The sequence below is a fragment of the Cicer arietinum genome, chromosome 3, assembly GCF_000331145.2.
Source record: "Cicer arietinum cultivar CDC Frontier isolate Library 1 chromosome 3, Cicar.CDCFrontier_v2.0, whole genome shotgun sequence".
Classification (NCBI taxonomy): domain Eukaryota; kingdom Viridiplantae; phylum Streptophyta; class Magnoliopsida; order Fabales; family Fabaceae; genus Cicer; species Cicer arietinum.
In genome coordinates, this window is record NC_021162.2 from 65403458 (window position 1) to 65416871 (window position 13414).

At 32.5% G+C, this 13414-nt stretch overlaps 2 protein-coding genes across 2 annotated transcripts; both read left to right on the plus strand.

Moving 5' to 3' along the window:
- The first annotated feature begins 519 nt into the window (after nucleotides 1–519).
- On the plus strand, nucleotides 520–3954 carry LOC101506167 (probable arabinosyltransferase ARAD1). Its single transcript, XM_004493189.4, has 2 exons — nucleotides 520–1784; nucleotides 2997–3954. Exons 1-2 carry the CDS (start codon nucleotides 810–812, stop codon nucleotides 3555–3557), a joined length of 1536 nt encoding a protein of 511 aa, XP_004493246.1. The 5' UTR covers nucleotides 520–809; the 3' UTR covers nucleotides 3558–3954.
- Nucleotides 3955–5115: 1161 nt separating this feature from the next.
- Nucleotides 5116–9849, plus strand: LOC101506497 (S-sulfo-L-cysteine synthase (O-acetyl-L-serine-dependent), chloroplastic). The gene is made up of 10 exons (XM_004493190.4): nucleotides 5116–5375; nucleotides 5559–5668; nucleotides 6438–6495; nucleotides 6618–6881; nucleotides 7021–7158; nucleotides 7626–7677; nucleotides 7793–7842; nucleotides 8109–8168; nucleotides 8480–8560; nucleotides 9281–9849. The coding sequence occupies exons 1-10, from the start codon at nucleotides 5160–5162 to the stop codon at nucleotides 9359–9361; spliced, it is 1110 nt and encodes a 369-aa protein (XP_004493247.1). The 5' UTR covers nucleotides 5116–5159; the 3' UTR covers nucleotides 9362–9849.
- The last annotated feature ends 3565 nt before the right edge of the window (nucleotides 9850–13414 follow it).

Sequence of the window (13414 nt, forward strand, 5' to 3'; positions counted from 1 at the left end):
TATTTTAAAAGTCGACAATTTTAATTTATTTTTAAAATTTTTAAACTAAAAAAAAATTGACATATTTTAAATGATATGACATATAATTTCATGATACAGGAAAATCAATTGCGTTAATTATTTATATGTCATTCATTTAATTAAAAGAAAATTTAAAGTTAAAAATTAATTTTTTAATAATTTGACTACAGTTATGTGAGTTTAATCATTCTACTATAATATGACACACTATTTAAAATATATTAGACTTTAAAGCCTTATTCTGTGAATTGATAAAAATAGAAAAATAAAATTATAATTTAATCAAATAGCTTTTTTTTATGAAAATTGCACCTTTAAACTCTTAAAAAAAAAATATCAATTTAAGTAAATATAGCTGAATTAATAAATGTTAATATTATTATATTATGTGGTATTAAATTCAGAATATTTTAATTATAACTAATTAGGTGAGTTTATAATACCTTATAAGAAAAATAATAATAATAATAATAATAATGAGAGTTGTAAAGTATGAGATTATAGAACGCTTCCACAGTTAGACCCTATTCTCACGCTTCTTTCTTCTTCGTTTCCAATTCCCATCCAACAACACTGTCACAGACACACACACACACACACACCATTAACAAAGAAAGTACTCCATACACAATCCAATAATCCCCTAATAAGTTACACCGTCATTTAATTTCTTCATGCATCCATTTTGTTTTTCTAATTTATTAATATCCAGCATAGTATATGTGTTTGATATAGCAAATTAATTAATAGAAGAAAGTGATTGTGATATATCTGATCGGTGGGATGCAATGGCAGAGAGAAATGCTTCTGCCATCAAAGTTGTTTCAAGAAAATCCTTATGTTTCTTCTTCTCAACAACAACGTTATTATTCCTCATGTCATGGCTCTTTGTTCTCCGTTCCACTCGCTCCGATTCCACACCCGACACCTTTTCACAGCTTCTCTCCACCTTCGACGATTCATATTCCCAATCACAAAACTCTGAATCCTCCTTCAATAACAGAGCCATCCTTGTAAACACCCAAAACGTACAATCCTCCTTCAACAACCAAACACAAACACCTGATAACATTGTAAAATGCATCACCGACACCACCACCTCACGTGAAAACAACAACACCAACGTTCTTTTGAAGATTTTCATGTATGATTTACCCTCCGAGTTTCATTTCGGATTATTGGATTGGAAAGGCGATGATAATGGAAAACAAGTTTGGCCTGATATGAAAACAAAGATACCACATTACCCTGGTGGATTGAATCTACAACATAGTATTGAATATTGGCTTACATTAGATATTCTAGCTTCAACACTACCAGAATTTTACCCCAACAATGGTAGAACAGTAACCAGAGTTCAAAACTCAAGCGAAGCTGATGTTATATTTGTTCCTTTTTTCTCATCTTTGAGTTATAACAGATACTCCAGAACAGGTCCACATGAAAAGAGGAGTAAAAACAAGGTGTTACAAGAGAAGCTGGTCAGGTATTTGATGAATCAAAAGGAATGGAAAAGGTCAGGTGGTAGGGATCATTTGATAATGGCTCATCATCCTAATAGTATGTTGGATGCTAGAATGAAATTGTCTCCTGCAACTTTTATATTGTCTGATTTTGGGAGGTATCCTCCTAATATAGCTAATGTTGACAAAGATGTCATTGCACCTTATAAGCATGTTGTTGCTTCTTATGTTGATGATCAATCTACCTTTGATACCAGAAAAACTTTGCTTTACTTTCAAGGAGCTATTTACAGAAAAGATGTATGTTTCTCTTTCTGTTTTTATTTATGTGTTGCTTTTCTTGTTTCTTTAGATTTTAAGTCTTTATATTTCTCATTGAAATTCTTAAGTTAGATAACACTGTCTTTAGTTAAGCTCTTGTAACATTAATACTTATCACATGAGTGTTTATGTAATTCTGTAACAAAATATAAAATAAAGTCAATCTCTTTTCATATAAACTTAAGTTGTTTTCATAATCTATTTTGGAGATCTTATAGAAATAAGTACAAAATGACTTTTGACTATGCTATAAGTTGTTTCAATAAGCTCTCCCAAACTGTCGCACATATACTTATGTCAGTAGATAAACTCAAATAAGTTAATCTAAATAAATCCTCAGGCTCAATTGGGATTAGCTTTTAACTTGCATCTCCATTGAATTGAAATGCAAAAACTAAATTCATCCTATCTGAAATACATTTATTGCAACAAGATTAGTTTAATATTTCTTTTTCCATAAGCACTTCTGGAGAAGTTTATCCAATGGTATGTTTGCATTAATGATATAGGGTGGAATGAAGTGGAACAGAATGAAATAGGTAAGTTAGATTTAAAAAATGGATGTTATTTTTTTCCATTCATTTTTACTTCATTTTACCTTCTATTATCAATCCAAACATACCCTAAGTGTCTGTTGTTGCTCCCTCAAGGTTATCCAAGGCACTAATAGTTTGAGAGTTAATAAAGGAAGTCATTGGATCTCATGGTCTTTCTAACTTGTTTGAATTTTGATTAGAATAAAAAATATGAGCTAGTGCAACCCTGCACCATAGTTGTCATGAATTCATGTACCATCATATTTTTGCTTAACTAAGTTTAATGCACCAACAACATGCTTCCCTTTCTCTAAGGTACCATAGTCATTGAATTTTATTTATATGCATTTTGTTTTGAAGCAACACTCATTACTAAGATCCACCGCAGCCATAAGCTTTGTTAGGTAAAATGATGGTTTAGTCATGTTAGTTGCATAATTATGCACAACTATTTGATGTAGCAAGCACAACTAAGAGTTAATACTTGTGATGTTACTAACTTCACTAGAAAATGAAGTTTTTTGTCTTGCAACTTAATAAGAGGTTAAAATGCTATAAAGTTTTTACACCATGTATGAAAATTTTCAATGTAATTTACTTTTAGCTCAGAAAAAAAAAAAGAATTGTGCTCAACTTGAGTTTTTCTTATGCACAGGGAGGACATGCTAGGCAAGAACTATTTTATCTTCTGAAAGATGAAAAAGATGTACACTTTTCATTTGGGAGTGTTCAAAAAGGCGGTATAAGAAAAGCAACAGATGGAATGCATTCTTCCAAATTTTGCCTCAACATAGCTGGCGACACGCCATCGTCGAACCGCTTGTTCGATGCCATAGCGAGTCACTGTGTTCCTGTAATAATCAGTGATCAAATTGAGCTTCCATATGAGGATGTACTTGACTACTCAGAGTTCTGTGTGTTTGTTAGGACAAGGGATGCTCTTAAAAAGAAGTTTCTGATAAACTTCATTAGGAGTATTGGGAAAGATGAGTGGACAAGAATGTGGAATAGATTGAAAGAGGTTGAAAATTTCTTTGAGTTTAAGTTCCCTTCTAAGGAAAATGATGCTGTTCAAATGATTTGGCAAGCTGTTTCACGTAAGGTTCCTTTCATCAAATTGAAAACAAACAGGTCTAGGAGATTTTTTAGGTCCCTTTATGGTAATAATAATAAAGATATGGGGCATAAATCAATACCTGCAGCAGATGATTTTTAGTGATATGGTACATTAGGTGTTTTGTCTTTAGAAATGCAAGAAGGTTTTTATATATAATATAGTTGTGATTTTGATAGTGAAAGTGACACTGTAACGTTCATACTTGAGGACTCATGATATATAGGAAAGAGAATTTTGGAAATATGATTCTACTATTGGTTGAAATTGGGGGTATAAGTATAATATACAATGAAAATTTATTTTGTTCTTTATTTGAACAAACATGTTAGTTCGATGGTCTATAGTAGTTGGACAGTCTATTCTTATCTTAAAATTTGTTTTTTGGTTAATTTGAAGAAACCTTTTATGCTTCATTTTTTAGTTATATTTCCCTTAGGATTCTTGATGAAAGTATGTAACACTGACACTGTCTATTGTAGTTATGTTTTTATGTGTATGTGTGTAGATAGATGTACTGTTTAATTATTGAGAGTTTCCATGAAGATGTCTAGTCTCAGTTAACACTCAAAATGAGATATATATTCTACCTTCCAGCCATCTGTAGCTGAAACCATTACCCACCATCATGCATTTCACTTTAGTTCATATTTGATTATCAGAAAGTCAATTGCTATACTTCTATAATTTGATTTTCAGAAACTCAATTGTTTTTTAAGAGAATAAACTCCTTGCATATCATTAGAAATAACCTCAGCAATACATAGACAAATAACTTAATAGTTTGAATGAGAAAGTAAAATGGTCCTACGGTCGTGAATAATGTTCCCAAACTCAGAGACATTTGTCTTTGGTTTAAGGATTTTGTCCACACTTCATTTTAATGCTAAAAAGAGTCCACAAGCTTCCCACTCTAAACATGCAAAAGATTAATCAAATTTTATGTACCTACCTGAACTAAGTAACCATCCTTGTGTCTAAAACAGAAGCCAATACCAGTTTTCTATGTTGCTGAGAAAAGGAAGCATCCATGTTACATTTCATTCACCTAGCAGAAACTCAATTTTTACATCACCATAATCTCTACCTAAATATCAAGTTTTGGTGTATCATTTTTCTTTTAATTTTAACCTTCAATTAAATTGTTTTATTTACAATTTTACCATTGTTTATTCATGAAATAACTGTTTATTAAAAGTATAGACTTATTTATATAATTAAAGGGACACATAAGTGATGTCTAATAGTAATAATAATAAAAATTGTCCATGAATAATAGGATATTGATTGTCCAACGTAGATAGCTCAGTTAAAAGACGTTGAATGAGTTGTCAGAAGGATATTTCAAATTTAAACTTAGAAAAAAATTAATATAATTACTAATTTAATAACACCTATAACAAAAAAAGATCATGACCATATAATTTTAAGGACATAGTTTAAATCCCCTCAAAACTCTTATAAAATATCATTATACAACAATAAAAAATGAACGTATTTTGACCATAAAAGGAGGGTCTAAGAGAAAAAAATGGTGTTAAAAGCAATTCTTTTAGCAATTAGCAAGTGTAAAAGGGGCCCAAATTCCTTACGTGAAATAAAATAAAATAAAAGAAAATCAAATAGATAATGGAAGAATATAAATAGTAAAACCCATGTTAAATCTCATAACAATTTAATAAGTCCCTCCCTCCAACAACGATAATGGAGCTATCATCTTCATGCTTATCATCTCCTACAACTCTTCCTCGTTCGCGTCCTTTCACTACTCAATTCCACCCTACCATTAAATCCTACCTCCGTTTCCGGCGAAACCTTGCCACCACCGCCACTCTATCCACTGCAGCTTCCACTCCCTCACTCTACTCTGCCACCCGACAAGGACTTGACGCCGTTAACATTGCCGAAGATGTCACTCAGGTAACTAATCAATCACTTTCTAGTTCCATTTCGTTCATTTCGTAAATTCCTTATTTCTAATATGCACACACTATTGTAATTGTGTGCCAATTTTAATTGCTTCATGTTTGTGCTACTTTAAATTATCATGTAGTACATTTTTTGAAAAAAATACATTTGAATGGTTGTTACAAATTAATGCAGTTGATTGGTAATACACCTATGGTATATCTGAATAAAGTTACAGAAGGATGTGTAGCAACCGTTGCTGCAAAACTTGAGTCCATGGAGCCTTGCCGAAGTGTCAAGGACAGGTAATTTTCTTTTCAACACTCCTTATAAGTGCACTACAATTATCTATTTGAATAGTTAGTTAGGTGAAAATAATGACATTATTTATGCTAATCAAAGATACTTGATTTTTAAAATCATGCTAAATAGGAATAATTCTTTTGGAAGAAGCAATTAAAAGGAATGAATTGAGTATGTTCATTAGAATGTATGTTGATAGGATACTTAGTGTTGGGCCTTGGCCCAATAGATGGGTTGAATAGAGAATAAGGATTGCGTCGTTATTTCCTGATTTTTCGGAAAATTCTGTTATAAGTAGGAGGGAGTGGGGGTTATGAAGGCATTTAGAAAGTTGTTATAAAATTAGCCAGGAGAAGAAATTCTCTGGTTAGGAGCAGTTATGCTCTGAATTAGGAGTTCTTGAACTCTGGTTTGTTTTTTTCTTTACTGTTTCCACCACTGTAGAGCTCTGTGCTCAACCTTTTACAATCAATAATATACATTTCGTTTTCTTGAATTTACGGGTTCTATCATATGTTATGAATGTTTTAGTTATGTAAATTATTGGTACTATCGTATGTTAAATGATCAAGTATGACTCGTCTCTTAAGAAATTTCTCCACATTGCATTGTACTAATTTTTCCATTTAGTTTGCATTTTGAATCTTTGATTTAAGTGAAGGCTGTTATTCTTCTGGCTGAAGCATTGCACTTTGCAATATGCTTTTTGAGTTTGACCCTCACACTAGAGATGCATCACATGCTAACATATATTATTGTTCAAAATGTCAGAATTGGCTATAGCATGTTATCTGATGCCGAAGAGAATGGAGCAATTTCTCCGGGGAAGGTATGTTGTGAAGATTTTTGGGGTGTCTAAAAATTTCTAGTATATATGATTTAATCATTTGTTCAATGCTATGGTTTTGAATCTTGGATTTTCATTAATTTCCTGATTTTGTATTTGTGTAGACTGTTTTAGTTGAACCAACAACTGGAAATACAGGACTTGGCCTTGCGTTTGTTGCAGCAACTAAGGGGTATAGATTGATAGTCACTATGCCTGCTTCTGTTAATATTGAGAGAAGAATCCTTTTACGCGCATTTGGTGCAGAGGTTGTTTTGACTAATGCAGAGAAGGGGCTGAAAGGGGCTGTTGACAAAGCTGAAGAAATTGTCTACGCCACACCCAATGCTTACATGTTCGGACAGTTTGATAACAGGAATAATACAAAGGTTAAGTCTTAATCCATCTCATATAAGACCTTCACCTTTTTAATCACGGCGGTTTGAATATTATGGTGTGAGTGTGTAGATAGAAGTTACAAAATAAATTAAGCTACATGTTATTAAGATTTATATGCACAAATTACAGATCCACTTCGAAACTACAGGGCCAGAGATATGGGAGGATACCATGGGTAATGTTGATGCATTGGTTGCTGCTATTGGAACTGGCGGCACTGTTACAGGCACTGGACGTTATCTGAAAATCATGAACAAAAAAATAAAGGTTTGATAATTCCTTTGAATTGCATTTTGTTATTTCAAATTGAATGAGATACTTATTGGTTTTTGGCACTGAGTTTCACTATATTAGGTAGTGAATTCAAATTTCATAACCTGCACACTAGAGTGATGATATATTTCTCATATTTAGTTCTCTCCGAACTTAGTTCCATGTTTTTGTATTTCTGTGTTGGGACCCTGGGGTGGGGGCGAGAGGAAAGAAGAAAACGGATCCAAATAGAAAGCATAGATTATTAGTATGGCTAGTGGTTCGTCTTGCATACATTCGATTAAACCATAGATTGACTATCATTTTCTAGTAAGATGTGAATTGTGCGACATACCTGAATTTAGTGGACATCTCATGCACAACTATTGCTGTATGCTTCTACATTTAAAGTGCAAGTGAGGCCTTATCTGTTCCACTGTTGTTTACCTAGAATTAAATTGTGCCACATATTGTTTAATTAGGTGGTTGGGGTGGAACCTGCAGACAGAAGTATAATCTCAGGAGACAATCCAGGTATGAATCTCTTACGAAATTTATGAATGATGCTTTTGCTTTTTCTTGCTTTCACCTGCATGGCTGAAACAGATTTTCTTATCAGTTGTTAACTGTATTGGGGAGTTTATTGCAGGTTTCATACCAAGCATTTTGGATGTCAAACTGCTTGATGAAGTCGTCAAGGTAAACAGAAAAATTTATCCCCTTCTGTTATAAACTTATCATTTTATTTCTGGTCAGATGAATTTGTTTGGGAATATACTCGTTTGATTTTCTACTTCGTTTGATTTTCTACTTGTTTGATTTTCATTTGTTTAAGTTATTTAGTTATTGCTCTGGGGGTGTTTTTATTTTCTGTGCAGTTAGTGTTAAATTGCTATTATTATCTTCATTGTTAACGTGTATGGATTATTTTGCAAAATAAATCATCTTGACACATGAAATTACAGGTTACCAATGTTGAAGCTATTGAAATGGCTAGGAGATTAGCACTAGAAGAAGGATTACTGGTTAGTTATAATTTAAATTGATTATATAATTTGTTCTGTGTTTCATATTTTAATGCCGATTATGGGCTAAGTTTTACAAAATCTTGGCACTGTAAACTTATTTGATTTGCATATAATCTGATGTAGGTCGTCTGCATTTATTTTTATTTGGTATATATTGTACATCCGAAATTCAATTTAGTTATTGGTTTGACCTTCTTCATCTTTAGTTTTGTTTTTTCTGGGCACTGAAATGTCAACCTAAGCTACAAAGTTACTTGGTTTTTATTTTTAGAATAGGTTATATAATGTTTTTTCAAATTTTTGTCTAGGTTGGGATTTCATCTGGAGCTGCAGCAGCTGCTGCCATAACTTTAGCAAGACGACCCGAAAACTCTGGAAAACTTATAGCGGTTAGTTAATTTCTTAAAATAGTTTGCCTTTCTTTTATGTGGTTTTCGATGGTTGTCACCTGTGCAATTTATGTGCCTGTAATAGACAGGTTACTTTTAACGACAATATTGATGGAATAAAATGAAGTTCTGTGAATTTTTCTAGTAACAAACAGGAGTTGTGCATAGATATATATATATATTTCTCTGTATATTCCCCGTGTACTTTTAGTGCTTGTATTTAGTTTAACTTGAGTGGTAGAATGTTGAAGTACTCAATAGTTCTTTTTGCTCTCAAATCATCATCTTGGTAATCTTATCTTCTTGGTATCTTGGTAAGATCATTATGGCTTCTTGCAATATGAATCTCTTATGAGCAATATATCCGTAGAGTCACGATGCTGCTATGTCTATGTTGTTAATAAAAAACAAGGATAAAGGTTCCCTGGCTGAAGCAAGTTAAATATGTTTTTGTTTTAAGTGAAGAGTTTCTGTGCTTCCCTTCACAGAAGTGGCAAATGATGGCAAGGTACAAAGAGTCACAAATAAGGGCTTAGGCAAACTTGACAGTGATGTTGCCTCAGAATTAGCTAATAGCTAGGGTGGAAATTTGGAGCAGAAGTGTGTACATAATGCATGCATTTAGATGTTTTATTTTACTACATTACATGATAAATTGTTCTCACTTCTCATGTTCATAATGCTGACTCTTCCTTCCCCTCTTATTTTGCATATTTGAAGGTTATTTTTCCTAGTTCTGGTGAGAGGTATATTTCCACTGCCCTCTTCAATTCTATCTATGAAGAGGTTCAGAGAATGTAACAGTTAGATTTTCCCTTAATAATGTGGACAAATGCCATTTGGAAATTGGAGCTGCTCTGATGGCACCATTCAAGAATGAAACTGCCTTATGATTTGTATAGGTATCATCACACAGTATGTGTCAAGATTAAAATCAGATGTAAATGCTGTAAAGTTTTTCATCATTGGAAGTTTTGCATTAGATGCATCCATTTGGACAAGGAAACGGTTCTTGAAGCTGAGTTCACATTGGATACGGAAGGGGACTGACTTGATGTACAATGTCTTTTTGTTTTGGTACTGGTAATCTAGCGTGGCCTTGCATCCTATAATTTTTTTCATTATTCTTTAAATTTCCTTCTTCTTCCTCAGTCATCCATGATGAAAAGTACTCCAATGTTTTACAGGTTTTTTTTGACATTTTTTATATTTGTTATATATATCCCAAAAATGTACCATATGTGATACAAAAAATATTGACTGATGAATGAAGATAGTATGGTTGATGACTTGACGGTGGTACTATTGGTGTGTAGAACCATTATTTGTTCAGCAGAATTAGTGCGGGCATACACATTAAATACCACATTTGATAAGATTACAGAAGTATTTCAAAGCCTGTATGGAGGAAACTCGTGGAATGTTAAAAAAAGTTCGTTGTTTTGAGTGATATAATGTCGTAAATTTTAATTGAAGATATTAAAGAAAATTATTCTCTTATGTAAAACCTAAAATTATACTATTATGCTATCTTAATGTGCGCCTGGAAAGTGGGTTTTTGGGGGTTTCTTGCAGTAGAATTACTGTCCATTCTGAAGTTATGTGACATAGCTTCTCACGGTGGATTGTCATGGGATGCTGCTATTTACTGTGGTTTCAAACAAAGTGTATATTGGTTTTGTAATAAGATTGATAAAATTACGGTAAACTACTGCGATTTTGTAAAAGCTATAAAGTGTAGCTCAAAAAATTACGGTAGTTCGCGATAATTTTACCAATTCTAATGAGAAATCAAACATGTGCTTGCACTCCTTCGGCAACTTTCTTCGCCCTAACTTCGATTTGGATCTTCCAACAAAAATCACGAGGTTTTTATAGTAGTATTGGGGAAAACAATATTCAAAAGTGTTACACTTGTTCCTATTTTAGTCTCCAAAACCCAAATAAAAAAGCCCGTTTAATTATAGTTGAGTTCAGCCCAACTTTATTTAAGCCTTTGATGTGGATGAAGTGCGCCTCATTCAATTGTATAGTTTTTTTTCCTACTATTCTGTATTCTCAAAAGCCTACAAAATATACATTTGAATTGACTAGTCAGTAAAGTATTGAGTATTGAGGGATGGAAGAAGAGACTCTAAAATAGTTGCCGTAGTAATTAATTGGTTGCTTTTCTTTGTTTTCTTGTAATGTCCCCAAGGCCACTCTAGTGCTTTATGCGTGTAAATTGGGCTTCATTGCTTAAACTTTGGACTCTCTCTTGTATGATTTCTTGGGCCTGTGGTTTTTCTTTCAGGCTGTTCTTTAATGGAATTCCTTTGACCAAAAAAAAAAAAACTCCATCAAGAGAGAATGATTACCCCGATAGTGCAAGAAAAGTAATTTTTGTAGTGAAGAGCAAAAGTTTAATGATTACCCCGATCTTTTCATGTAATGGGTTCTACCAGAAGAACGTGTTAAAAAATAATTTAGATGTGTGAATCTTGCATGGTTGGTACTGAGGATGCCTTGATTATGGATCTTGCATAATTAGATTTTTCAAAAGAAAGAGTTCCATATAGCGCTCTAACAAAAGCACTTGGATAAATCTCTAAGCCACAATGGCTTAAACCCTACCTTTATAGATAGATTTTTAAAGTCATGATAAGGGTTCCAAAACTTGATGTTGTTCTTCAACTGAAACATACCTCCAACCTATAATTAGGAGGGACTGAGTTCCACCCTAGGTGTTACCATTTGCTTGGTTACATTAAAATATCTTAGTCTCCCTTCAATGATAAGTATAGAAATCCATGGTAAAGTTCATTAAAGATAGAGTCTTGAGGAAAATTAATTCAGAGTGGAGGATATCTATAGAGAAACGATTATCAAAATTGTCCTTCAATGCTATTTTTCATATTTTCACATCCTTGGGGGTGAGAATCAAAGGCTTGTTAATTCCTTTTGATGAGATTTCAATGGTGAAGGAAGAATCGGGGTCGAATAGTTAATCATTTGTTTGGGGTTCAAGTCCCTTTCTACTTGGACAAAAGCATTATTGATATTCTGATTCTAACTTTAGTGTAAGAACATATTCTAAATACTATCGTAGTTTAAAATATATTAATTCTCATGCTGAATTTGTTAGGAGAGAAACTAATATAATTTCCAATACGTTAGTAAGGATAGTTACAACAATAGATAATACTCAATTCTTTTATTGAATTTTTATATGCGTTGAACTTCTTATTTTTTATGAAACCAAGTAAATTTGTATTTCCACAAAAATCTTATCATGAGTCATCCACAAATTATAGCCCAACACAATTTAATCAAGTAGTATAGTTAAATAACTATTCCCACATTCAAATATATTAGTAGTTTGTGGAAGAATATGTACTAGTTTATTATATATAATTTAAAAAAATAATTTATCATGCATGGATGATTTAAGGTATCAAAATGGAGAGACCAAAGACGTACAACCATAAAACTTTAATTCAATTGAGTGAATATTTAATTCGCATTTGAATGTCTCTCCTATTTGAAGTGAAATATTCGTTTTGGCCACAATGCATGTATAGCAAAAGGTTAACACTAACAGAATCTGCCGAAAACTAACATTCTTGTCTTTTAGGTTGGTTCCTCGGTATGATCCTTTTCATGATTTTAAGAATTTGTCACTCTTTTTCTGCCGTTACTATCCCATATGCTGAGCCTAATTTGAAGGCCAATTAAATGCTGTGGACTTGTAGTGATAAATCCACTTCATTTTCCACATTATAGCATAGATGTTGATTTACAATAAAATAAAATAAAGTGGAAGAAAAAAAAAAGGTATACTGCTAATTGTTAATATTAGGAATAGGACAAAACTTAAATTGCATTGAAGGCAGTGGGATCACATAGTAATTGGGCAATAACAATGATTTAGTAGGTTGTCCCTTAAATCTTTCCTCACCATTGGCTTAGATTCCTCTCTACTTGACTTGTTTGTATCTTAGATTTAATTTAACGATAGTGACTAATATGATGGTACAATTACACTATAAATAATTGTGTCTCTTAAATAATAATAATAAGTTCGTGTGTATGAAAAGATATTTATCGAGCGAGATTAATTAGTTCCTTAAATAAATTTTGGCATTTTGAAGGATGAATTAGTCCCTAATACTTGACTAGGGATGTAATAATTAAGAGTTCATAAAAGAAAAGATTTTTCTTATAGAAACAAATAATGATCGTTTGTATATTGAAAAGTGTGACACACATCTTTAAACATGTGCCATATGGGGGATGAAGCTTCACTGAGCATCTCGTGGTGGTCCCCAATGTGTGCATTTGTTCTATGTTTTGCACAAAAGGGAAGGCCTATTCATGAGGATCATATAGCAACTGGAGGTTCTTTTCTCACATGACAGCCATGCAATGTTAGGTGCCAATTTTAATATTAATATTAATATTAATATCAATATGGCAAACCGAATTAATGGTGTTGAATTTTACACGATTAGCTTCCACCTCTCCATTATTATGATCTCAAAGATAACATTGTATTTCAATTCAGTTTTCTTTACGAATTTTTGTTGTTGTTAAATGTGTGTAATCAAATTTATACTTTGTAAATAGTTTGGATTGAATTGGTATTGAAAGTATGTACAACAAAATTATTGTTATGAAAAGATTAGGTAAAGGCGTGATTTAATTGAGCTTAAATTATAGATTGTATTAAGATGAGCGGTGATATTATTGTATTTGGTAGATAAATGTTGACATCTATTTAACCATTGTCGGGGACTAGTGGACTCATCATAGAGGAAGGAAGGGTCAAGGGTAATTAACACTAATGTTTAGCTAATTAGTGCTTTAAGATATATA

Excerpts from the sequence above, each read along its gene's own strand:
- LOC101506167 (XM_004493189.4), top strand. The coding sequence starts at position 810 with ATGGCAGAGAGAAATGCTTCTGCCATCAAAGTTGTTTCAAGAAAATCC. Across the intron at positions 1,785-2,996 it reads GAGCTATTTACAGAAAAGAT|GGAGGACATGCTAGGCAAGA; the intron begins GTATGTTTCTCT and ends TCTTATGCACAG.
- LOC101506497 (XM_004493190.4), top strand. The coding sequence starts at position 5,160 with ATGGAGCTATCATCTTCATGCTTATCATCTCCTACAACTCTTCCTCGT. Across the intron at positions 6,882-7,020 it reads ATAACAGGAATAATACAAAG|ATCCACTTCGAAACTACAGG; the intron begins GTTAAGTCTTAA and ends CACAAATTACAG. Across the intron at positions 8,169-8,479 it reads CACTAGAAGAAGGATTACTG|GTTGGGATTTCATCTGGAGC; the intron begins GTTAGTTATAAT and ends ATTTTTGTCTAG.